This window comes from Mus caroli, unplaced genomic scaffold (assembly GCF_978045245.1).
Source record: "Mus caroli unplaced genomic scaffold, Mus_caroli_1 scaffold_20, whole genome shotgun sequence".
Classification (NCBI taxonomy): domain Eukaryota; kingdom Metazoa; phylum Chordata; class Mammalia; order Rodentia; family Muridae; genus Mus; species Mus caroli.
Genome location: NW_028227275.1, coordinates 56,204,710 through 56,228,877, shown reverse-complemented (window position 1 = coordinate 56,228,877; position 24,168 = coordinate 56,204,710). Strand labels below are relative to the sequence as shown.

Below are 24,168 nucleotides of genomic sequence, written 5' to 3'. Positions count from 1 at the left end.
TGGGATTTTGGGGACCCTGTGATGGGAGATGGATCGGTGGTTTTCCTGTTCTTTACCCCCCAGTAAGTGGCATCTCCTTTTGAGTTGGGATGCCACTGTTAGTTCCAAGGTAGTTGAATAGGGCAGTTGGGCTCAGAGTGTGTCACATCTGAAACTTCTTACTAATGGACCTTTATAGTGGACAGCGAAGCACCCTGAGCCCCTTTCCACGCGTGGGCTAAATACAGTTTCCTCGGGTGACATTGCTTTTTAAGGTTCTCTTCAGCTCTCCCTCTCCCCTCTGGGGCGGTTGGCACACCCCACTGCCAGGTTCAGAGGTGCTAAGAGTAGCTAAGTAGCCTTTGGCCTCCTGTACTGTGACTGGAGTCCATTCAGGGTGGGTCAGGTGGAGTCTAGGACTTCAGACCCAGGTGTCTGGAGCCCTACCTACTACTGTTACCCCAGCTAAAGCCTGAGTCTTTGACTTCCTGTGGATTCTGGCCTGAGGGCAGGAGAGCTGGTTTCCTTAGCTGGCCCCAAGTCTGAGAAAGTTGTAGGAAGGGGCTGTCCTGTTTTGATAGTGGGGGTAGAGGGAATTTGATTTTTTTTTTTAAGCAACAGGGTTTCTCTAGATCAGGCTGTGCTTGAACTCAGGTCAGCTTGTCTCTGCCTCCTGAGTGCCAGGGTTAAAGGTGTTCATTAAAGAAGTACTTTAATGTTATTTAGATCTGTAAGGCTTTTTTGCTTTTGCTTTGATTTCTTATAAAGTCCCATTAAGGCTGGCCTATTCTGAAGACAGACACGGGAAGAACACTTGTTTTTCTGGGGTGCTGGGCATTGAACCCAGGGCTTTGTGCGTGGTAGGCAAGCACTCCACCTCTGAGCTATAGCAACAGATGGGGAATTTGTGTTCTTGAAAGAACTGAGGGGGATGCAAACCTCAGAAGCAGGGGCTTCTCACCACTTAAAGGAGCCGAGGGCTTGTGTGGTCTCCATGTCTCGAGGAAAGTAAAGGCAAGCAGACTTGGGGCAGTAAACGGCTGTTTATTTGTGAGGGGCGGTGCCAGTGAACTCTTCTAAAGCCAGTGGCAGGATGGAGGTCGAGCTTTGACAGCCTGCTGTAGAGAGGGCTAGGGTCCCTAGAACTCTGCTTACCTCCCCCCCCCCCATGCTTCCCTGTCAGGCAGAGCCAACTGCTTTGGGGTCTGGGTTTGCCCAAGGAAGATTAAGGGTGTGGCAGATGGCCGCCATGGTAGGAAAGGAGAGCCTCTTATAGGGAGAGGGCAGGAGACTGAGGACAGCTGGCAGTGAAGTCTGCTTTCACTACGGCTCCCCCTTAAGGGCAACAAGGGCATTCTGAAGAAGCAGGGTGCTGGCCTGCAGGAAAAAAGACCTCCGTTCCTTGAGGCTGCTACTATGGTAGCCATTCCTCAGCCTTCGGGCTCCCCTCCTACCACCCAAGGAAGAGAAGGGCAAAAAACCACGGGCCTCAGAAGAGCGTTGCCTTGACCCTCGGGCTTGGCTGTATACTGCTGCCCCCTCATCACTGGGGGCACCCCCATACCTTGGGGAAAGGGGGTGGGAGCAGCAGAGGAGCTCATGGCGGAGTAGGCAGTGAGCACTCACCTTGGCGTGCTTGAGCTCCAGTTCCGCCAGTTCAATGAGATTCTTACGGAAAGAGGAGACCCGGCGAGACTTGAAGTCCATGAGCTCTGGGGAGGAGAACACAAAGGAGTAAGGGCTGAGGGTGGGTGTTGACCGTGGGGTGACGCCAGCCTTCAGGGCTCACCTTGTTTGGCGGAGTCCGAGAGGCGCTCGAAGCGCTGGCAGCACAGCTGTTGGTGGCTCTCTGCTGGCTGTACTTCTCGGTTCCTAGTCCGAGCTTTGTCCAGTGCCTTGTTAGCATTCTCGTAGTCAGCCAGTGCCCGAAGCCGCCGGTACAACAGGTCCTAAGGCCATCAGCAGCGCAAGATGGCTGTTGTCATGGATATTGCTGCTGGCCCTCCACATGGCCTTCATCCCTCAGAGTCCCCAGGCGGCCTCTCACCTTGGCTGCCTGTGAGTCTCGCATGTAATATCTCAGCATGTCAGACAGCTTCAGGTCCTCATCAGAGGCTACCCGGCCTTCCAGTTTCTGTATCAGGAAGGTGAGACTGGGAAGGGGGCTTGAGAAAGGGAACCTAAAGGGCTGGTGGTCGTTCCTCTACATACCCAGCAGAGAACTTCTTATAACTACTACACATCAGGCTCAGAGTTCCAGAAAGCAGGCCAGGGAGGTGGGTGCGTGTGTGCGAGCCTAGAGAACTGCATGTTCAGTAGGGTGCCTATAATCAGATCTGGGAAGGCCTAAATTTAGGGCAGGCTAAGGGCTTTGTAGCTCAGTTGGTGCTGGAGTGGACAAGGCCTCTGCAGTCCCTTGAGTGCACACTTCTTAGAAGATTGGCATACTCCATAGACTTCTTTGTGAAGAGTTTGGGAGGGATCTATGCATCTCCACAGAATGTTGGTGGCTCAGGACAGTGTCCCAGAGGTGTATGGCATTCCCCTGTGCCTTGCTTCTGCTCCCAGCCCTCACCAGTCTCATACACTCTCTTAGAGTGGCATGCTCTTTGCATGTCTCCATCCCACGTCCCTGTAAGCCAGTCTAGAATGAGCACCACCATGCGCACCTATGGCAGTGCTACGGAAGACCAAGTGCAGAAGGCAATACTCACTCTCAGCCGTTCAAAGAGCTCTGCCAGCTTCAGGAAGCTCCTGGAATGTGGAGGGCAGGGGTCTGGGGGCAGCTCAAGGCCTCCCTCTCAAGCCCGCCTGGGGATCTTTTCTCCCCTAGCCCCTTCAGAAACTTTGCACAACCCACCCCCATCCTGGATTTCTATGACATTCACACCCCTTGTGAGTACACACAGTATTACAGCCACAGTGTGAATCCTCACCTCTTGAGTTGGTTGACCTCCTGGGTTCCGAGACTGCTCAGTGCAGCAGAGATAGGGATATAGTTGTCTGCCAGGCCTGCCGGAGAGCAACCTCAATTAGAGCCCCTAAATCTGCACACTGAGCCCCACACCCATGGTGTAGACCCTCAGCCCTCGTACATACACTTGTGGGAGTGCATAACACGGTCGGCCCTCTGGCAGGTGTCTCGGATTCGGGTGTGGTATTCTAGTAGGAAGGTCCTCTCATGCTCAAAGAAGGCATCTACCTCCTAAGGGTTGGAAACAGAACACTTTATCCAGGCACTAGGAGTGGTGCAGTACCAGCACCCAGGGTGTCCCTGTTGCCTGGCAGCCCACAGAGAGGGTCACCTTGAGCCCTGATATGCCGGTGATGAGGACTTCATCTGCAGACCTGACGATGCTCCTCAGGAGCCCTCCCAAGACCTCCTTCCTGTTCTTCTCTCGAACACTCAGCTGAGCACACAGGGGAGGGTGAGATGCTTGGGTGGGCAGGCAAACCTGGTGACATCATCAGGCGTGATTTCCCCCACCCTGGTTTCAATCCCACAATGCTCAATCAATCAGCTTACATCCTGGCTATATTCCAAGAAGACGGAGAAGTTGTGGTCCCGACGTAGGGTGGGATGGGCTGCCAGGCGCTGCAGGAAGACTTCGTGCATCGCAACAGTCTTCTTAAAGATGGCCAAGTACTCCCTGTAGGAGCATGGACAGCTTGACCTCCACACTGGGCTCCATCATAATTCCCCCTCAACAGACCTGGGGCCAGAGGTCGAGGTCTCAGGACATCTATCCTAGTTAGGGAAGAAACCCTGGAGGGATGGGGAGGGGCGGGGATGGGGTACTCACGCTTCTAGCTCCTGCTTCATCTTGGAGAATTCTTCCCGGGTGATGGAACTGTTGCCCTCACCCAACTTCTGCAGCTTTTCCCTTGAAGCCTCAAAGTCTGGCCTGGGAGGGGCTGGGGGAATCTGCTTAAAGGAGAGGATGGATTGCCAAGGGGCCGTCACAGCCTTCCATCCTCACTCATGTTCCCAACCTCCCAGCCCAGCCCAGCCCCTCCTCACGATGAGGCCGGCGTACTCTTCGTTTTCCACATAGGTGTCATGTAGCCAGATGAACTCTTCGTGCTGGCGAACCACTGAGAACTCAGACTGGGCAAAGTGAGGGAGGCCACTCTGGAAGCCCAGAGACCTGTGTGAGATCCCATCTTCCCCAAAGCTGCCTTCACCAAACCTACTAAACATCCACTTTCAGCATTCCCATCCCGACCAACACTCGGGGATGATGCTTTCTAAGGGGTCAAAGGTTGTGGTGGCTCTGCTTCCCACCCCAGGACAGCTGTCCACCTCCTGACCAACAAGAAGCCACCTTACCTTGGTTTGAACAGTGAACTTCACCTTGTCCCGCTCACTCACTGCATCAGAAATCTCCACCTGTAAGGGACTGTCCCCCTGCAGATCCACTGATGTGGAGGAAGGCTGGGGAGCAGAGAGGGCAAGCTGGTTGGCTGAAGCCTCTTGTCTTGCCCCCTCTCTGGATACCCTGTTCAGAGTACCATTACTAACCAAAGCATCCCCCAGCTCCCATCCTCAGAGGCAGGCGGAATGCCTTCACAGTCTCTACTTCTGTCATGTATAAGAGCTGCTTGATTATAAGCCCTTCATGGGTTTAAAATGTCATAAGCCTGGCTTGATGTCTCATGCCTATAATCACAGCATTTAGGAAGCTGAAGCAGGAGGATTGGAGGGTTGCTGTAGGCAGGCTGGGTTAAATAGTGAATTCTGATCTAGACTGGGCTACAGAGTAAGATCTGTCTCAAGCAAAATAAAACAGCCAACGTAGAGCTAGCTATAGGGAAGAGGACCAAGAGCTCAAGGCTAGCAGATGTCTGACAGTTTCTCCTTGGCCGTGCTAGGAGAGGTGCCATAGAAAGGCATGGCAGTAGTACGTGAGTTTTTAACTTTTGCTAACCATTGAGCAATATTTTATGCTTTTATCAGGGATTTTTTTTTTCAAACAGCATCTTATTACATAGGTCTGACTGGCCTGGAACTTGATATATTGATCAGGCTAGGCTTCTTTCTGTCCTAATAGTCCTGTGTTGGCCTTTATATCAGAATTACAGGCAAGGAGCCACTGTACCTGGCTTCCCATATTGTTTTTGTTTTTTGTTTTTTTGTTTTGTTTTGCTTTGTTTTTCGAGACAGGGTTTCTCTGAAGCCCTGTCTGTCCTGGAAATCACTTTGTAGACCAGGCTGACCTCGAACTCAGAAATCTGCCTGCCTCTGCCTCCCCAGTGCTGGGATTAAAAGTGTACAGGACTACACCTGGCTCTACTTAGTTTTATAAGTTATTACAATACCTTTTTGTGGCTTGAGTATGCTTGGCCCAGGGAGTGGCACTATTAGGAGTGCCACAGCCTTGTTGGAGTAGGTGTGACCTTGTTGGAGGAAGTAGGTCACTGTGGGAATGGGTTTTGAGACCCTACTCCTAGCTGCCTGGAAAACGGTGGTCTGTTCCTGGCTTTCTTTGGATGAAGATGTAGAACTCTCAGCTCCTCCTGCACCATGCCTGCCTGGACACTGCCATGCTCCCACTTTTGATGATAATGGACTGAATCTTTGAACCTGTAAGCCTGCCCTCAATGAAATGTTGTCCTTATAAGAGTTGCCTTGGTCATGGTGTCTCTTCACAGCAGTGGAAACCCTACTTGCTAAATTTGTCTTTACTTTTTAGACTCTTTTAGGTTTACTCCTTATATAACCCTATAACTTACATTTTACTCTTTCTTTCCAGTCTTTATGTCTTTGTTTCCTGCTTCTGACTTACTGGCCCTCTATAAGCGACAGATCTGGCGATAAAGGAAACCCTTGGCTGTTTATGATCATAGACAATGACTTTCCAGCTGGGGGTGGCAATGCAAACCGTCACTCTGTAGAGAGGTGTGGGCAGGAAGAGCAAGACTTCAAGCCCATAATTACTTCAAGAGATTGTAGGGAGAGTTCAAGGCCAGATTTGGCTCTTATAGCCAGTTCAAGGCCAGTCTGAGCCACATGAACTGACTCACTGAAAGAAAAGAGAGCTGGAGGGTTGGTAAGACAGCTCCGCTGGCAGTGTGTCACCTGCCACTAGGCAGGATGAATCCTATGTGACCTCCAGGACCTATAAGGTAGAAGCCGAGAATTGAATCCCTCCAATTTCCTCTGACCTCCACATGTTTGTCACCGCACAATCCCCCACAAATTTTTTTTTTTTTTTTTTTTGGTTTTTCGAGACAGGGTTTCTCTTTATAGCTCTGGCTGTCCTGGAGCTCATTTTGTAGACCAGGCTGGCCTCGAACTCAGAAATCCGCCTGCCTCTGCCTCCCGAGTGCTGGGATTAAAGGCATGCGCCACCACGCCCAGCTTCCCCCACAAATTTTAAGACAGTGTAACTAAGAGAGAAATAGGCGCTGACGGGAAGGCAGTGGTCAAGAGCGCTAATTGACAGGGGTCAGCTCTCAGCAGCCACATACTCACAACCATGTGTAACCCCAACTCCAAGGATCTGACACCCTCTTCCTACCTCCTGAGGGCACCAGACAGGCACATGATACACAGAGCCACATGAAAGCAAAATACTCAAAAATAAATTAAACAACAAAAAACCCCCAAAGTTTAAAGATAAAACATGTTTTCAAAACTCAATGCTAGAGCCCAGTAAGAAGCCTCAGCAGTTACAGCATTTGTTTTGAAAGCTTAATGGGACAAAAAAAGAGGGAAAGAAAGATAACTCTAAAAAGCTGTCCTCTGATCAGTATGCTACGGCACTCACACGCACATGCACACACACACACACACACACACACACACTCTCACACCCATAAACACACACACACAACACATTCTTAAAAAAACGAAGTTCAAACAGGCGTTTTTACATGCCTTTATCATAGCAATGAAGCTCCTTGGAGGACTGCTGGTTTTTATCAAATTTCTCCCATTTTCTCAGGGTAATTATGTGGGTTTTCCTGTTATTCTGCTTTAAAACTTTTATTTAGAGGTTCACGAGACGACTCAGGAGTTAAGAGAAGATCTCATCCAGAGGTCTGGGGTTCAATCCCACAGGTTACAACCATCTGGAACTCCAGCCCCATGAGATCCTATGTCTTCTGCACCAGATGTGAACGCTGTGCAGACATACTTGCAGACAAAGCACCCATAGACATAAAACTAATGAGAACGGGGATTCCAGCATCTAACAACTGACTGACTGTAATCAAGCTCCAGGAGACCCGCTCTCTTCTGGCCTCTGAAGGTACCTACACTCATATACACATACCCACCCTCAAATGCAGAATTTAAAAATTAAATAAATATTTAAAATAAAATGGTCTATTATTATTTGGTTTTGTGAGACAGGGTATTGCCATGTGGCCCAGGCTGGCCCAAAGATATATATAGTCCAGGCTAGCTTCCATCCTTAATTAATTTTCCTTCTTCTGCTTCCAGAGTGCTGGGATTACAGGCATGCCGTTACCGTGCCTGGCTTCTTGCAGCGCTCAGGAGGGAAGAGAAGTGTGAGACAAGCCTGAGTTACATGAGCTTCTTGTTTAAAAATAACTAAAAACCCAAGGCGGTGGTGGTACACACCTTTATTCCCAGTACTGGGAAAGTGGAGGCAGGCCGATTTCTGTGAGTTCAAGGTCAGCCTGGTCTACAGAGTAAGTTCCAGGACACAGAGAAACCCACAACTAAAGACAAAACCAAACCAAACCAAACCAAAAATCGGCAGATGACATGACTCAGTGGGTGTGGGTACTGGCCACCAAGCCTGATCAGATTCTCACTTCACACACAATGGCAGGGCCACGAGTTCCCGTAATCTCTGCATGTGCACGACACACATGCGCGTTTCTGTACATCATACACACACAATATTTCTTTCTTTCTTTCTTTCTTTTTTTTTTTTTTTTTTTTTTTTTTGGTTTTTCTGTGTAGCCCTGGCTGTCCTGGAACTCACTTTGTAGACCAGGCTGGCCTCGAACTCAGAAATCCACCTGCCTCTACCTCCCAAGTGCTGGGATTAAAGGCGTGTGCAACCACACCCAGCTCCACACAATATTTCTAAATTAAAAAAAAAAAACCCACAATTCTTTTACTTTTGTTTTTATTTATTTATTTTCTGAGACAGGGTTTCTCTGTATAGCCCAGGCAGTCCTGGAACTCACTCTGGAGACCATGCTGGCCTTGAACTCAGAGATTCACCTGCCACCTGACCCAGTTCATTATTATAGAATATCACAATTCCAAAAGAAAAAATAAACTGAAACACATCTTAAAGGTAATACATTTTAATTATTGTGGAAATATGCTCCTTCTGCACCCATCTTCCCTATTTTTCTAGCTTATGCTCGTGAATCCTGAACGTTTACTTCAAGAGGTCGGGGCTGGACCATTTGGCTCTGGTCTGACCCTACGCTGCTCCTCCGCCAAAGCTTCACAGTATTGAGTGGGCCAGTCCTTGGGATCTTGATTATGGATTTTGGCTACAAACTTAAGGACTTTCATCTTGCTGGTTTCCAGATTTGCTCGCGGACCCCACTGGAGCTCACAATCCACAGGATCTGTGTGGGGTATCCGACGATACTCCAGGTAACGCTGTCTCACGAAGTCTTCAGTAATGAGTTTCTTCGGATAGCCGAAAACTGAATGCTTCTTGGTGGGATACACCCCCAAACGACGTAGAAAACACCAGACATCGTTTTCTGGGATGCTGTGGCCATTCATTAAGATGAGCCCTAAAATAATCATCAGGAGGCCGGTGGTGGGCGTTCTCTGGTAGCCTCTCAGTTCACTATCCTTGTCCACTGGCTCCAGGGCGTTGATGAGGATGTAGGCATTGCTTTTGGGGTCGAGTTCCACCAGCTTGTACCCGAACACGTAGTGGAGCCGTTCTGCAGCCAGTTTAAGCAGGTCTGGGAAGATGTTTTTGTAGTCTCGGATGACATGTTTCATGATCCCTGACTGCTTGATGGGAATCTTCCTCTGGTCCTTAATCAGCAAGAACTGCACCAGCTCTGCCACCTTAAGCTCCAGCTGCTTCTGGGTCCAGAGCTCCGGAGCGGAGGTGGCCTGGGCCTGACGAAAGCTTGGCGACCTGGCGCCTGGGGGGTCCTGCAAGGCATCAGGGTCTCCAGACGCTCTCGCGATCTCTCCAGAGACACCCGGGCAGCAGTCGCTGCTGCTCCATAGCTGGGCATCAGGGTGCAACATGTGACCAGGCGGAGAGACGCTCCTAACCGGCCACACCGGACAACTAGGGATCTTCTGCACGGGGCGCACGCGCGCACGCGCGGGGAGGGGAGCGGTGGTGGGGGCAGAGGAGGGAGTGGGGCGCGGGGACAAACCGTGCTTCCTAGTTGGATTTGTGCTGGATCTTCTTGGCTAGTTTCAAATGCCTAGTACCTTCCATTCCCAGAAGATTGTCTTGCAATCTTCCATCCTGACAGAATTACCATTCCGGCAAATTATCTTACTAATTTAACTTGATCATATTTTATGGTTTGTGGCCTGGTTTGTCCTCCTCCTTTCTCTTGCAGTGCTGCAGATGGAACCCAAGGCCCCGGCAGCACAGGCTAGCAAGCAGCTATCAGCAAGGCTTGGTTTTTATAAGGGCAACAGAGGACAACTTGGAGGAACAACTGGGTTCCCATCTTCCACCAAGTGGAATGGGTGATTTGAACTCAAGTCATCTGATTGGCACCACTGAGCCAAACGGGCTGCCCTGTCTTATTCTCTGGAGTGTGTGGTACTGGTATGAACCATCCATCACACGTGGTCTCTTTCCCTTAATATTTTTGATAATTGGGGGGGGGTAGGGTGATAAAACTTATGTAAGTTTTTGTTTTTGTTCGTTGGAGATGATGTCCGTGATGTCGCTTCCATCTGCCAAGTGTTGACAAAACATTGCCAAATTCACATAACTTAGAATGTCCCGTCTGAGGGCCAGCAAGATGGCTCAGTAGACAGAAGCACTGGTTGGACAAATTTGGTGACCTGAGATTGCTTTCTGGAATTCACTGGGGGAAGAGGGAACCCCAAAGGACACCCCTGATCTCCACATATCTCCCATGGCAGGTGTTCTCTATTTCTCAACCCCACAGTAATATGTAAATCAAAAACTAAAACCAGGAGCTGAAGGGATGGCTCAGTGGTTAGGAGCATGGACTGCTCTTCCAGAGGACTCACAACCACTTGTAACTCCAGCTCCGAGGATTCCGTGCCTCTGGGAGCACCTGAACTCTTGTGTACATATGCACACACACACATCCACACACATACACACATATAATTTAAAAACTGAACCTTACTTTTTTTTTTTTTTTTTAAAAATTTAAGTGGGGCTGAGGTGGTGCACACCTTTAATTCCAGCACTCAGGAGGCAGAGACAAGAGGATCTATGAGTTGAAGGCCAGCTTGGTTTACAGAGTAAGTTCCAGGACAGCAGAGGCAACACAGAGAAACCTGCCTTGAACAACAGCAACACATTTTAATTTAAAAATTTAAAGAAATAAAAATTCCCACTGGTGCCCTCATTCTGGAGATATATACCACGGGCACTGGGGACACTCAGCTGAGTCACTGTTCCCCCCACTCCTCTTTCCACAGATTGCTAAACAGAAATAAACTAGGAGTTCTGCTTCTGCTTCTGCTTTTTTTTTTTTTTAAAGATTTATTTATTTATTATATGTAAGTACACTGTAGCTGTCTTCAGACACTCCAGAAGAGGGCGCCAGATCTCGTTACGGATGGTTGTGAGCCACCATGTGGTTGCCGGGATTTGAACTCTGGACCTTTGGAAGAGCAGTCGGGTGCTCTTACCCATTGAGCCATCTCACCAGCCCCCTGCTTCTGCTTTTAAATAACTTCTGAGGCTGGAGAAATGGCTCAGTGGTTAAGAGCACTGGCTGCTTTTCCAGAGAACCTGCGTTCAATTCCCAGCACCCACATGGCAGCTCTGACACCATCTTCTGGCCTCCATGGGCACAAAGCATGACTGTGGTGTCACACATGCATGTGGACAAAATACACGGACGCATAAAACAAAAACATTAAGGCTGGGTAGTGGTGGCACATGCCTTTAATACAACACTCAGGAAGCAGAGGCAGGAGGATGGATCTGAGTTCCAGGCCACCCTGGTGTACAGATTGAGTTCTAGGACAGCCAGGGATACAAAGAGAAACTGTCATAAAAACCAAACCAATAATAATAATAATAATAATAATAATAATGTATTTTGTAATTATTAGACAGTATCTTTTTTTTTTTTTTTTTTTTTTTTTTTTTTTGGTTTTTCGAGACAGGGTTTCTCTGTATAGCTCTGGCTGTCCTGGAACTCACTTTGTAGACCAGGCTGGCCTCGAACTCAGAAATCCGCCTGCCTCTGCCTCCCGAGTGCTGGGATTAAAGGCGTGCGCCACCACGCCTGGCTATTAGACAGTATCTTAATAAACAAATTAAACAAAACAAACAAAAATGTCTAAAACATTTAAAAAAAGTTGTACAGCAGTGGTGGTCCACATCTTTTTTTGTTTTTCAAGACAGGGTTTCTCTGTGCATCCCTGGCTGTCCTGGAACTCACTCTGTAGATCAGGCTGGCCTCGAACTCAGAAACCTGCCTGTCTCTGACTCCCAAGTGCTAGGACTAAAGGCGTGCGCCACCATTGCCCAGCTGGTGGATCATATCTTTAACCAGAGGCAGGCAGATCTCTGTGAGATCAAGGCCAGCCTGAATTTCTTCTTCTGGACTCCACAGGCTCTCATCTGCACACACATGTGCATATACTCAGACACAGAGACATTCATATAAATAATAAAAAAATAAATCTTTACTACAAAATTAGAAAGGAGACAAGTGAGACGCACTGAGCCTGGTGTAGAGGCACTGATGCTGTGAGGGCAGCATTCAGAAGGCTGAGGAAGGAGGATTATGGAGAATTCAAGGTAACCTGACCTACACAGTGAGGCTGGGCCACATCATGAGAAAGAAGAGCAGGGGTTGGAGAGCTGGCTCAGCATTAAGAGTCACTTGCTGTTCTTCCAGAACAAGCACAATTCCCACAATTCCCAGCACCCACATTGGTGGCTTACACGCCTTTGTAGCTGTAGCTCCAGGGGATCTGAGGTCACCTGCACTCATGCGCACAAACCACATGCATGCGCCGCGCGCGCGCGCGCGCGCGCGCACACACACACACACACACATACAGAGAGAGAGAGAGAGAGAGAGAGAGAGAGAGAGATCTTACAAGCAGAAGGTAGGCCTTGGGATCCCCAGACCTCAAGCAAAAGTCAGGTAGGCACGGCACAGCATTTATAGCCCTAGCTTACAGCAGGAGAGACTGAATACCCAGAGTCAGGCTGGCTCAAACGGCAAATTCTGGGTTCAATTAAGAGACCTCACCAGGGGCTGGTGAGATGGTTCAGTGGGTAAGAGCACCCGACTGCTCTTCCAAAGGTCCAGAGTTCAAATCCCAGCAACCACATGGTGGCTAACAACCATCCGAAACGAGATCTGGCGCCCTCTTCTGGAGTGTCTGAAGACAGCTACAGTGTACTTACATATATAATAAATAAATAAATCTTAAAAAAAAAAAAAAAAAAAGAGACCTCACCAGGGAGCCAGAGAGATGGCTGAGCAGTTAAGAACATTTGACTGAAGCCGGGCGTGTTTTAATCCCAGCACTTAGGAGGCAGAGGCAGGCGGATTTCTGAGTTCGAGGCCAGCCTGGTCTACAAAGTGAGTTCCAGGACAGCCAGGGCTATACAGAGAAACCCTGTCTCGAAAAACCAAAAAAAAAAAAAAAAAACAAAAACAAAAAATAAAGAACATTTGACTGCTTTTCCAGAGCACCAGGGTCAATTCCCAGCACCAACATGGTGGCTAAAACCGTGGCTAACAACTGTCTGTTACAGGGAATTCTGGCTTCCTTCAGCACGGATTGCACACAGTGCACAGACAGACAGACAGACAAAACACTCATACACGTGAAATAAGAGTAAATATTTATATGTATATACAAAAGGAACATTAACCCCAGGCCTCCATATACACAACAAATATAAATTTGAATACACATACTAACCATGCACACATAGGCAAAAAAAAAAAAAAAAAAAATGGGATCGAGAAAAAATACGAAGTAAGATGGTAAGTTTTTAGTGTACTGTGTGGGTAATTTCAATAACTGTGAATGGTCTAAATGTTTCAACTAACAGTCAAGCACCCGAGCTGGGTATGGCTGCTTAAATATGCTTTCAGCCTTGAGGAGGCCGAAGCAGGAAGGGTTGGTTACCAAAGTACGAGGCATACAAGATTATATAAGAAGATCCCATCTCAAAACACAAAAACTTACATTCTCTACTTTAAAATAAGCTAATACCTTTTATTTTTATTAAAAAAACTATTATGTTATCTTATGTGTATAAGCGGTTTGCATGTAATTATGTCTGGGGTCCATGTATGTGCCTGTGGAGAATATACAGAGGCCATCTGATATACATATACACTCTCTCTCTTTCTCTGTATCTCTCAATAAATAAATAAATTAATTAATTAATAAATTAATTAATTAATAAATAAATTAATAAAAATGTTAAAATAAGCCAAGTTATGGCACATGTCTTTAATCCTAGCACTCAGGAGGCAGAGACAGAAGGATGAATCTCTGAGTTCGAGGCCAGCCTGGTCTATAGATTGAGTTTCAGGACAGCCAGGGCTACACAGAGAAACCCTGTCTCAATAAACATAGTAGTAGTCGTAGTAGCAGTAGCAATAATAATAATAATGGTAATAATAATAATGGACCTAATAATGATAATAATGGAACCAATGTCTTCTTAAGCAAGTTTAGCCCAAATAGATTAGGTGATTTTCAGGGCTTAGACAAATGCCTTGAAACAATTGTAACTTTATCAAGTATGAAGCAAGCATCCATCTGCTGACTTGCTTATAGGAACTGAATGTGCAGTGGGAAACCTCTCCCAAGTTATCTCTAAATGTAGATATGCCCGAGCTAAATACCTTGAGGCAGGCAAGGAAAGATATCTCTTTTTTTTTTTTATTGTATTTGCTTGTGTGCATCTGTGTGCGGGCACAAGTGTGTCATGGTAGTATATGGAGACCAGAGGACAACTGGTAGGAGTCTCTCCTTCTATCATGTTGGTCTTGGAATCAAACTTAGGTTGTCAGGCTTGGTGGCAAGGGCCTTGACCCAAAGAGCTATCTCACTGGCCAGAAATATCTTTTCTAGTTTCTTTGAATTGACACATTTTTACATATTTTTAGGTACAGTGATGATAATTTGGTATATGCATATAATAGAAACAGTCAGATCAGGGGATTACCATCTCCCCCTCCTCCTCCTCCTCTTCCCCCCTCCCCCGCCCACCCCACCCTCTGCTCCTTCTTTTCTGAGACAGGATTTCTCTGTATAGCCCTGGCATCAGAGCCCCAGTAGCTGGAGTTACAGGCAGTTGGGAGATCCTAATTTGGGTGCTGAGAACCAAACTCAGGTCCTTTGCAAGAGTCGCAAGAGCACCTAACGACTGGGCCATCTCTCCAGCTTTGCCTCTGCAATTGAAAGATCTTTTGTGAAGACAGTATTTAACCTAGAGAATGAATATTAAAAAGAATTTTCAGAAAATATTGCCTGTACAAATCTGGGCAGGCACATTCATCAGTTTAATAACTCAACACACTTTCAGAGCTCATTTTCAGGAACCCACTCAGTAATAGCACCCACAACAGTACCAACAGGTAACATTTATATTTGGCCTTATAATATATTAGGCATTGTTCTAATAAATAAATTTATGGGGCTGGAGAGATGGCGCAGAGGTTAAGAGCACTGACTGCTCTTCCAGAGGTCCTGAGTTCAAATTCCAGCAACCACATGGTGGCTCACAACCATCCATAATGAGATCTGACGGCCTCTTCAGGTGTGTCTGAAGACAGCTACAGTGTACTTACATAGAATAATAAATAAATCTTTGGGTCAGAGCAAGCGGGGCCAGAGTGAGCAGAAGTTCTGAGTTCAATTCCCAGAAACCACATGATGGCTCACAACCATCTGTACAGCTACAGTGTACTTATAAACATAAAATAAATAAATCTTTAAAAAATAAATTTATGTATTTATGACAAACTCTCACATTGTAGTTCCAGCAGGCCTTAAACTCGTGATTATCCTCCTGCCCCACCCTCATAAGTGCTGGGATTACATCTCGCTTCTAATCACTTTATAAACATGTTCTAAGCATATATATATATATATATACATACACACACAAATGGCATATGTACATATATACATCCTTTTACTATTGAGACAGGATCTCACTATATAGCCCTGGCTTGCCTACAACACTTTATGTAGACCAAGCTGGCCTTGAACTCATAAAGGTCTTCCTGTTTCTGCCTCTGCTTCTACCTCTGAAATTCCAGGATTAAAGGTGTGTCTCACCATGCCTGGCTATTTATATACATTTCTAATATGAACATGTATAAACAGAAAGCCATGGCCAGCCCTCCAAATTCCATTTGAATCCCACATGTCACTTCTTGGATTGTGTGACACTACCAAGGCAGGCTTTCTGCCCTCACTCCCCCCTTCAAACACAGGCAGACTAGCTCTTTGCTGCAGCAGGGCCCCTTGTCCCTGGTTTCCTTCTTGATGTCTCTCTCTACTCTCACCCACTCTGCTTGACAGAGATGTGACTTTCAGAACACAGCATAGCAGCTCCATCCCCTATCTCTGTCCCAGCTCACTACACTCCTACCTCAAGTGAGACTTGATGCAATCCAAAACAATGAAGCTCCCCAATAACTGCTGACTGAGGCTGGGAGGAATAAATGAAGAATGGATGGACGGTCTTACAAATATATAGACACGAATACACAGGTGAGCCTGTAAACTCAACAGGACTCTCTCACCCTTCTCAGTCACTTGCAGACTGCCTTGTTCTCCCCCATCACGACAGTACTGAGTTGATTTGGGGGAGGGGGCAGAGGCGGGATTCCATCTATGCAGGCTGGGACAAAAATCCTGATTATCTTTGCATCCTCAACCTGGCCCTATGCAGGGGCCTTAGAAGCGCCGCCTTCCCGTGTTCAGATCTCTCTCCCTGCTTGGTATGGTGTGATGAAGTGAGGTGGAGTACGAAGACGTCCTATTTCCTTCCTTTACCTTACTCTCATTCCCAGCTTCCTGATGTTGCTCCTCCATGGTGCTCCTTAGCTGGGATATACAGGAATCTTAGGACAAACCACGGCCTGCGCGTTCCAAGAGCTTGGGTGAGGGAACCTTGTAGGGATGCTCTCAGCTGACATTGACACTAGCTGCCGCCTCCCTGAGTGGGTCCCATTGCCCACAGCTGCTCCTTCTGATTGGACAACAGTTTTACCACATGAGCCTCTATTGGCTGTGAGACCTATCAATCTTACGTGGGTATTTAAGCGGCACCAGAAAGCCGGCCCAGGATAGGCCAGGGCCTGAGGGTAGAAGTCACGTGTCAGTCCCGCGGGTGGACCCCTACGAATCCGTCCGTTCCGGGCCCCGCCTTCTTCTAACGGGCACGAGCACAGGTGCACATGCGCACTAGGGCAGCTTGGCGCCACCAGGCGGTGGGCGGGGCGGGGCGGGGAGTCCGGAGGGGGGCGAGGGTTGGGAGGGAGGTTTGGGTAGGGAGGAATGGGGAACTCGAGTGGGTCAGGGGGTCTAAGGACGAGGGCAGGCTGCAATGTCTGTGGAGAAAGCGCTTCCGTTCCAGTTTTCACACCCGAGTCAGAAAGTACGGAGTAAGCAGCTTAAGGAGCCGCGGGGACGCAATAAGGCCCGGATACCCCGCGCCCGTATTCTTCGGGGGGACCAAAGGAAATCGCCACCGAAGTCACACTGCAAGAAGGCGCAAGTGAGAGAGAAAGAGAAGGTGTGGGTACCCTGGAATGGACTCATCGTGATTGGGAAGAGAGTGGAACTCTTGGACAGAAACGTGCAAAAGTCTAACCCAAAGTTGGAATCTGAGGACTGGAAGCTGGAGGGCACCGGGAAGAAGTTCTCAAGAGAGAAATCGGGCCTGCAACAGGAGACGTTGGTCGCGAAGCTCCTGAGCAGTGTAAGAAGGGAGATGCAGGCTCGAGCAGGTTTGGAGTATGACAGCCCAGAGATTTGGAGAGAGTTGGAGAATAGACTCAAAGCTGGTGTAACTACGAGTTCAGAGATGACTGCAGAGCGTGGGGAAAACTTGAAATCTAGGGATAGGTTGAGGCCCACTGGAGGGGACTTGAGGTCCAGAGGGGATCAGCTGAGGCCGAATGAGGAACTGGAGTCTAGTGGAGAGAACTTGAAAAAACGGGTACCCATTGGAGACAAGGTGGTAGGCAGGGGAGAGAAGCGGAGGTCTTCTGCTGAAAAAATGGACAGTAGGGAGAGGCGGGGGTCTGTTGTAGAGAAAATGGACAGTAGAGAGAGGCGGGGGTCCATCAGAGAGAAGACGTTGGACAGTGAAGAGAAGCGGGGATCCATTAGAGAGAAGGCGACAGAGAGTAGACAGAGGCGGGAGTCCATCAGAGAGAAGGTGTCAGACAGTGGAGAGAGGCGAGGATCCATCAGAGACAAGATTTCGGACACTAGAGAGAGGCGGGGGTCCATCAAAGAGAAGGTGTCAGACAGTGGAGAGAGGCGGGGATCCATCAGAGAGAAGGTGTCAGACAGTGGAGAGAGGCGAGGATCCATCAGAGACAAGATTTCGGACACTAGAGAGAGGCGGGGGTCCATCAGAGAGAAGGTGTCAGACAGTGGAGAGAGGCGGGGATCCATCAGAGAGAAGGTGTCAGACAGTGGAGAGAGGCGGGGGTCCATCAGAGAGAAGGCAAAGTTGAGTAAAGAGAAATTTAGATCCAGTGGAGAGAAGCTGAGAACCGGTGATAAAAATTCAAGATCCACTGAAGATCTACTGGAGTCAAATATTGAAGAGTCGGAGTCGGCTGAGGTGAAGCTGAAAGAGCACTCAAGAACAGGAAGTGCCACGGAAGAGACTATTGAAGGAGTGGTCAGTGTTACTGATGGCGAAGGTGTGATGGAAAATCTGAGTCAGGAAATTCCTTCTGAAAGTGTAGAAGGGATGGATGGCCACGGAGGAGCCGAGACAGAGGCAGAAACTGATAGTCATGTCTTGGAGGGAATGAGAGAGATTGCTGATGCATCTGCTCCTGAGGAAGAGGAAGACATACTTGGAGAAAGCCCCAAGGAGTCAGGTGGATGAAAAATTGAAAGTGAAAAAGGAGATTGGAGTATCTCAAGTAAAGGAGAAGCTGGAGCCAAGGATTTTGTTTGTCTTGAAAGAGTGAATATGAATGAGGAGTGTGGACCTCAAGGGAGCATGGGAAAGGAGCATGGGAGCCCCTGGGCATGGAGGCCAAGCCAGCAGTGGACGTGAAGAATGGCAAAGAGGACAATGGAAACATTTTAAGGAGAAAGAAACAACGTGGGGGCGAATGCTAAGAAGGACACTGTTTCCTGCTTGAAGAACAGTTTGAGAAATGGGTCAAGGGTGGCTGGATTTTGACAGACGTGTACATGGTCAGGGGTAGGAGATGTAGGAGAAGGTCAGACACAGATTATAGCAGGATAAAAGTTTGGCACTGAGGGCCGTGGGAGAAGCAGCAAAGAAGGAAATGACGGAAGCAGGGAGAAACCAGGGGAGAAGAGAACTGGAGTAAAAGGTGAAGGAAATGAGAAGCCATGCCACAGCTTGCCTCAGTGCTTAGGTTGGTTGACATAGATATAGATATGCGCTACCCGGCCCCCCTCCCCCCAGATAGGGTTTCTCTGTGTAGCCCTGGCTGTCCTGGAACTCACTCTGTAGACCAGGGCTGGCCTTGAACTCAGAAATCCACCTGCCTTTGCCTCCCAAGTGCTGGGATTAAAGGCGTGCGCCACCACTGCTTGGCTGCATACACTGGATTTTAAACTGATTTCCTTTACTGTTCCTACATTTCCTTTACTGTTCCTACTGTTCCTACATACATGCAGCCAGTTTCACCCTCTATTTTGACAGTCATTTTGCAGAGCCCTGTGCATCTGGGCTAAACTTATCCTCACTGGTACCTAATCTCATCTTCCCAGGCTCACCTTACCCCTCACGGCAGCTTTGAATTGCCTGGATTTAATGGGAAGTTTTTTGTACCTGGATTGTTTTTATCTTTTACCTTTTTTTCTTTTTCTTTCTTTCTTTTTTTTTTTTTTTTGAGACAGGTTTTTCTCTGTGTAGCCCAGGCTGGCCTGGAACTTAACTTTGTAGACCAGGCTGTCCTGTAACTCGGAGATCCACATGCCTCCACTAGGATTAAAGATGTGGGCCACCACAACCTGACTATACTTGTAGTTATTCATCTGGTCACCTGTTGATATGATGGAAAGTGGGTTTTTTGGTTTGTTCTGGTTTTGGTGATGGTTTAGATTTGTATCCCTGGCTGGCCTGGAACTATATTTAGACCAGGCTGGCCTCTCAGATACAACTATTTACCAATATCTGCCTGCTTCTGCCTCCCAAGTACTGGAATATTTGTTTCTTTTTTGAGACACAAGTTTCTTCTTAGCTCAGGATGGCATCAGGTCCTCAGTCCTCCTGATCGCTGGCATTGCAGGTTTATACCACTTCACCTAAGCCTTGTTCATAACCTTCCCTCATCCCAAGGACCAGAAAAGGCCTCAAGCATCTATTGTCAAGACTCCACTATCAGGCTGGAGAGTTGGCTCATTGGCTAAGGGCATTTGAGAAAGACCCATGTTCTGTTCCCAGCACCCATCTGGAGGTTCACTACTTCCTGGGGCACACACACACATAAAAAACAAAACAACCACCACAACAAGAATTCCATTATCAAGATAGGTTCTTATGTCTTTATGGTAGAAGTGGTAGAGTGGATAGAATAGAATACTTCATGAAGCCTGATGTGGCCCACACATTTATTTTTTTTTATTTTTATTTTTTTAAAGATTTATTTATTTATTATATGTAAGTACACTGTAGCTGTCTTCAGACACTCCAGAAGAGGGCGTCAGATCTTGTTACAGATGGTTGTGAGCCACCATGTGGTTGCTGGGATTTGAACTCCGGACCTTCGGAAGAGCAGTCGGGTGCTCTTACCCACTGAGCCATCTCACCAGCCCCCGGCCCACACATTTAATCCTAGCATTCAGAAGGCAGAAGCAGGCAGATCTCTCTGAGTTCAAGGACAACCTGATCTACAGAGCGATTTCTAGGACAGTCTGTCTTTTTTTTTTTTTTTTTTTTTTTTTGACAGGGTCTCTCTGTAGCCCTGGCTGTCCTGGAACTCACTCTGTAGACCAGGCTGGCCTTGAACTCAGAAATCCGCCTGCTTCAGCCTCCCAAGTGCTGGGATTAAAGGCGTGCACCACCACTGTCTGGCCAGCCTGTCTTGAAAAAAAATTTTTTACCCCCATTTCTCCTCTGGCTGTTTTTATTTTAAAGCACAATTTCTGAATAGAACTTTCATATAAATGTCAAAAGCATGGGATAGCCTCATGTCTAATTGTTCTTTAATTGTTGTTGTTGTTGGTGTGTGTGTAGACAGTCTTATGTAGCCCAGGCTAGCTTCAAATTCACAAATTCAATATGTGACTAACAATGACCTTGACTTTCTGATCTCCCTCATGTCACCTCTGGGGTTCTGAGGTTTTGGGTGTGGCCACCATCCTCAGTTTACGTGGTGCTGAGGATGGAGCCCAGGGCTTTGTGCATGAGGCATGCACTCTGCCAGCATCGAAAAGTCTCCAGCCTTCATTTATTTTAGGTCTCAGCTGTAGCCCAGGCTTGCCTACTGCTCACAATGCAGCCCAGGCTGGCCTCAAATGCATAGCATCACTCCTGCCTCCACTGGAATCAGAAATGTGAGCCACCACATTTGTCTCTCTCGTGCTTTTTCATTGTTTCCAAAAGATTTTTAAGCGCTTTGCTATATTTCTGTGTGCATAGTGAACCCTAAGATAGTTTCCCCACCCCCTTTCCTTATTTAGGTCAGTTACATCATCTGATAGGTGCCACAGAAAGTGACCTAGGAGGTAAACGTTGTGCCGGTCCCTGGCCCTCCCTCATGAGACAGAGTCTTACTATATACAGCTCTCAGTCTTGTTTTAGCCTACTGAGTGTTAGCATAACAAACCACACACTGTGCCTGCAGTAGTTGTTAATCATCTCTGTCCTCTCCAGCATGTAAGCTCTGTGGGAACAGAAATGTGTGTCTGTGTGGGGCCTGCCGCAGCCCACCCGACGTTAAGCATGTCTTCCTGGAATCCGTCTGTTGCATTCATTGACTTGACCCATCTCAGTTTCATTTAGCATCAAGGGATGAATCATTGCAGGGGCTTCCTGCGTGACTGTCTCCTGCTTGGCGATACCTTCAGGGGTCTTTGTTCCATACTTGAACCTGAGGTCTGTCTGGGCTCAGGATGCATGCTGGGCTTGGCAGTTTGCTTTGATTTCTTCCAGCATGGCCACTGGGACTCCAGAAGTATTTTTATGCTGGAGCCAATTACACAGCAAGACAGCCTGTGGTTGTGGCCTGCTTTCTGCTCTCTGTTCCTGACATTTCTCCTCCTTCCTTGGTCATAAACTGATTGCTTGCTCTTTCCTCTGTTCTCTGAGAACTCTGAGCCCAGAGCTGGACAATAAAGTAGAGATAGCGGAAATGGTCAGGTTGTAAAGATAAGCTCCTGGCGACTCAGGCCTACAAGCAGGGTCTTTTTGTGTATTCACTTAAAAAGAAATGTAAATTAGAGATTTATTTTGACATGCATGAGGGTTTTGCTTGCAGGTATGTCTGTGTATCACGTGGGTGCTGTGCCCACAGAGGCCAGAAGAGGGTGTTGGCTCATTTGGAACTGGATGGTTGTGAGCCAGGTCTCTGACAAATCAGCAAGTGCTCTTAATGACTGAGTCATTTCTCCGCTTCATTTGTTTGTCTGTTTGTTTGTTTTGAGGTAAGGTCTCGCTATATTCCCTGGGCTGGCCTTGAACTTGTTATGTGGCCCCAACTGACCTTGAACTCTCGACCCTGCCTCGGTCTCTTAAATGCTGGGATTGCAAATGTAGAAGGCCATTCATTCCCGCCTCGCCTCTCTTTGGTGATGAGCCCTTGTTGGTGAATGACACTGATCTTCTGGCTTCTGGTTATGAGCAGTTAAGTTGGATAGGTACAGGCCAAGCACCGTGTGTGTTCTCTGTCATTTAACCCACTGCTCAGTCCTCTGCTGTGGGAGCCATTCCTCCACCAAGTCTACCAACTCCAGCCTGCCAGAGCCAGGCTGTGACTCAGCCAGCCTGACCCCAGAGCCACCCTCCTCTGCTGCACATCAGTGTCCATTGTCTCTGGGCCAGCTGACTCTGTTTCCTAGCTTGCCAACGCAGGCTCTGCCTGGAGTAGGGGAGAGGCTGAGAAACAACCCTTCCATTCATTCAGTGAAGTTTGCAGCAAACTCACTTCAGTGGCAAACAGAAATGCAGGGGTACAGCTCAACCGTTAAGAGCACTGGCTGCTCCTTCGGGAGACTGGGTGGGGTTCAAGCACTGCACCCACATGGTGGCTCACAACCATCTGTGTTTCCAATTCTGACGCCCTCTTCTGACTTTCCCAGGCACTGCACACATGTGAGGCATGGGTGTTTGTGCATATAAAACACCTATGTACATAAAAAACATCTTTTAAAGAAAGAATATAGGCTGGGCAGTGGTGGCACACGCCTTTAACCCTAGCACTTGGGAGGCAGAGGCAGGTGGATTTCTGAGTTCGAGGCCAGCCTGGTCTACAGAGTGAGTTCCAGGACAGCCAGGGCTATAAAGAGAAACCCTGTCTAAAAAAAAAAAAAAAAAAAGAAAAGAATTAAATTTAAAAAAGTAATGTTTGCCGGGCGTGGTGGCGCACGCCTTTAATCCCAGAACTCGGGAGGCAGAGGCAGGCGGATTTCTGAGTTCAAGGCCAGCCTGGTCTACAAAGTGAGTTCCAGGACAGCCAGGGCTACACAGAGAAACCCTGTCTCGAAAAACCAAAAAAAAAAAAAAAACAAAAAAAAGTAATGTTTATTTTCTTCTTCAGGCCCATGTCTACCTGACACCATCATTTGAAGATTCCTCTGGTGAGTCTGTGAGCTGAGGTGTTGTCATCTCTTTACAAGACACCTTCCTAGGCACAGGGCGAAGACTTAGCATTTGCCCTTGTGTGGGAAATGCCCTGCACTTCAGGAAGTATGGATTCTGATGAATTGCCAGGTTTCTGTTCCTTGGCTGCATGACTCACCTGAGATATCAGATGTATTCCACCAGAACCCAGCCAGACACCAGAGAAGAGCAAGCTACCATGCCAAATGCCAAATGCTACCCGCCACCCGCCACCCCCGCCACCCGCCTCCCGCCTCGTAAATGCAGAGGCGTGGGATTGCCTAGATAGCTAGAAGGTTGGTTTGTTGAGTTTATTGTTTCACTATGTAGCTCAGGCTGTCCTGGAACTCACATGTAGACCAGGCTGGTTCTGAACTCACAGAGATCCATCCCCTTGCTTCTGCCTCCAACATGCTGAATTAAAAAGTGTACATTCTCCACCCAACTCTTATTTTATTTGGAAGGTTCTTGCTATGTTGCCTGGGTTGGCATTGAATTCATGATCTCTGCCACAGACTCCCAAACAGCTGAGATAACAGGCCCACAAAATTTCATCTGGGTGGGTTTTGTGTACAGTATAATACCCTATCCCGCTAAAGTTAACCAAAATTCACACACCTGGGAATTAAAGCCTTCTGGGTGATTCTGTTATATTTTTTCTTTTGAATATTTCCAATGATCTCTTTCTTTCTTTCTTTCTTTCTTTCTTTCTTTCTTTCTTTTTTTTAATTTAAAGATTTATTTATTATTATACATAAGTACACTCTAGCTGTCTTCAGACACACCAGAAGAAGGTGTCAGATCTCATTACAGATGGTTATGAGCCACCATGTGGTTGCTGGGATTTGAACTCAAGACCTCTGGAAGAACAGTCAGTGCTCTTAACCGCTGAGCCATCTCACCAGCCCTTTTCTTCCTTTCTTTTCTTCAAAACAAGGTCTCAGTATGTGGCTCAGGACTGAACTTACAAGGGTATAAGAAGGACCAGTGGTGCACGCCTTTAGTCCCAGCA

At 47.6% G+C, this 24,168-nt stretch overlaps 3 protein-coding genes across 6 annotated transcripts; 1 reads left to right on the top strand and 2 right to left on the bottom strand.

Annotated features, from left to right (window-relative positions):
* Positions 1 to 986: 986 nt before the first annotated feature.
* On the bottom strand, positions 987 to 16,336 carry Snx32 (sorting nexin 32). 4 transcript variants are annotated; one of them, XM_085834262.1, is made up of 13 exons: positions 16,166 to 16,336; positions 4,310 to 4,414; positions 4,001 to 4,111; positions 3,783 to 3,904; positions 3,506 to 3,629; positions 3,285 to 3,389; positions 3,079 to 3,184; positions 2,916 to 2,991; positions 2,694 to 2,733; positions 2,027 to 2,113; positions 1,769 to 1,928; positions 1,606 to 1,720; positions 988 to 1,356 (listed from the first exon to the last, which is right to left on the bottom strand). In XM_085834262.1, the coding sequence occupies exons 1-13, from the start codon at positions 16,202 to 16,204 to the stop codon at positions 1,131 to 1,133; spliced, it is 1,416 nt and encodes a 471-aa protein (XP_085690388.1). In that variant the 5' UTR covers positions 16,205 to 16,336; the 3' UTR covers positions 988 to 1,130. The 4 variants fall into 4 exon arrangements, with proteins under 4 accessions (XP_085690389.1, XP_085690388.1, XP_021007167.1 ...); XM_021151508.3 differs by having other exon boundaries at positions 1,154 to 1,356; positions 1,606 to 1,691; XM_085834263.1 differs by lacking the exon at positions 4,001 to 4,111 and having other exon boundaries at positions 987 to 1,356.
* LOC110285389 (non-structural maintenance of chromosomes element 3 homolog) lies at positions 8,179 to 9,240 on the bottom strand. Its single transcript, XM_021151509.3, has one exon. The coding sequence runs from the start codon at positions 9,188 to 9,190 to the stop codon at positions 8,351 to 8,353; it is 840 nt and encodes a 279-aa protein (XP_021007168.3). The 5' UTR covers positions 9,191 to 9,240; the 3' UTR covers positions 8,179 to 8,350.
* Positions 16,337 to 16,640: 304 nt separating the features above from the next.
* LOC110285659 (uncharacterized) lies at positions 16,641 to 23,601 on the top strand. Its single transcript, XM_085834078.1, has 2 exons — positions 16,641 to 18,747; positions 23,095 to 23,601. Exon 1 carries the CDS (start codon positions 16,719 to 16,721, stop codon positions 18,240 to 18,242), a length of 1,524 nt encoding a protein of 507 aa, XP_085690204.1. The 5' UTR covers positions 16,641 to 16,718; the 3' UTR covers positions 18,243 to 18,747; positions 23,095 to 23,601.
* The last annotated feature ends 567 nt before the right edge of the window (positions 23,602 to 24,168 follow it).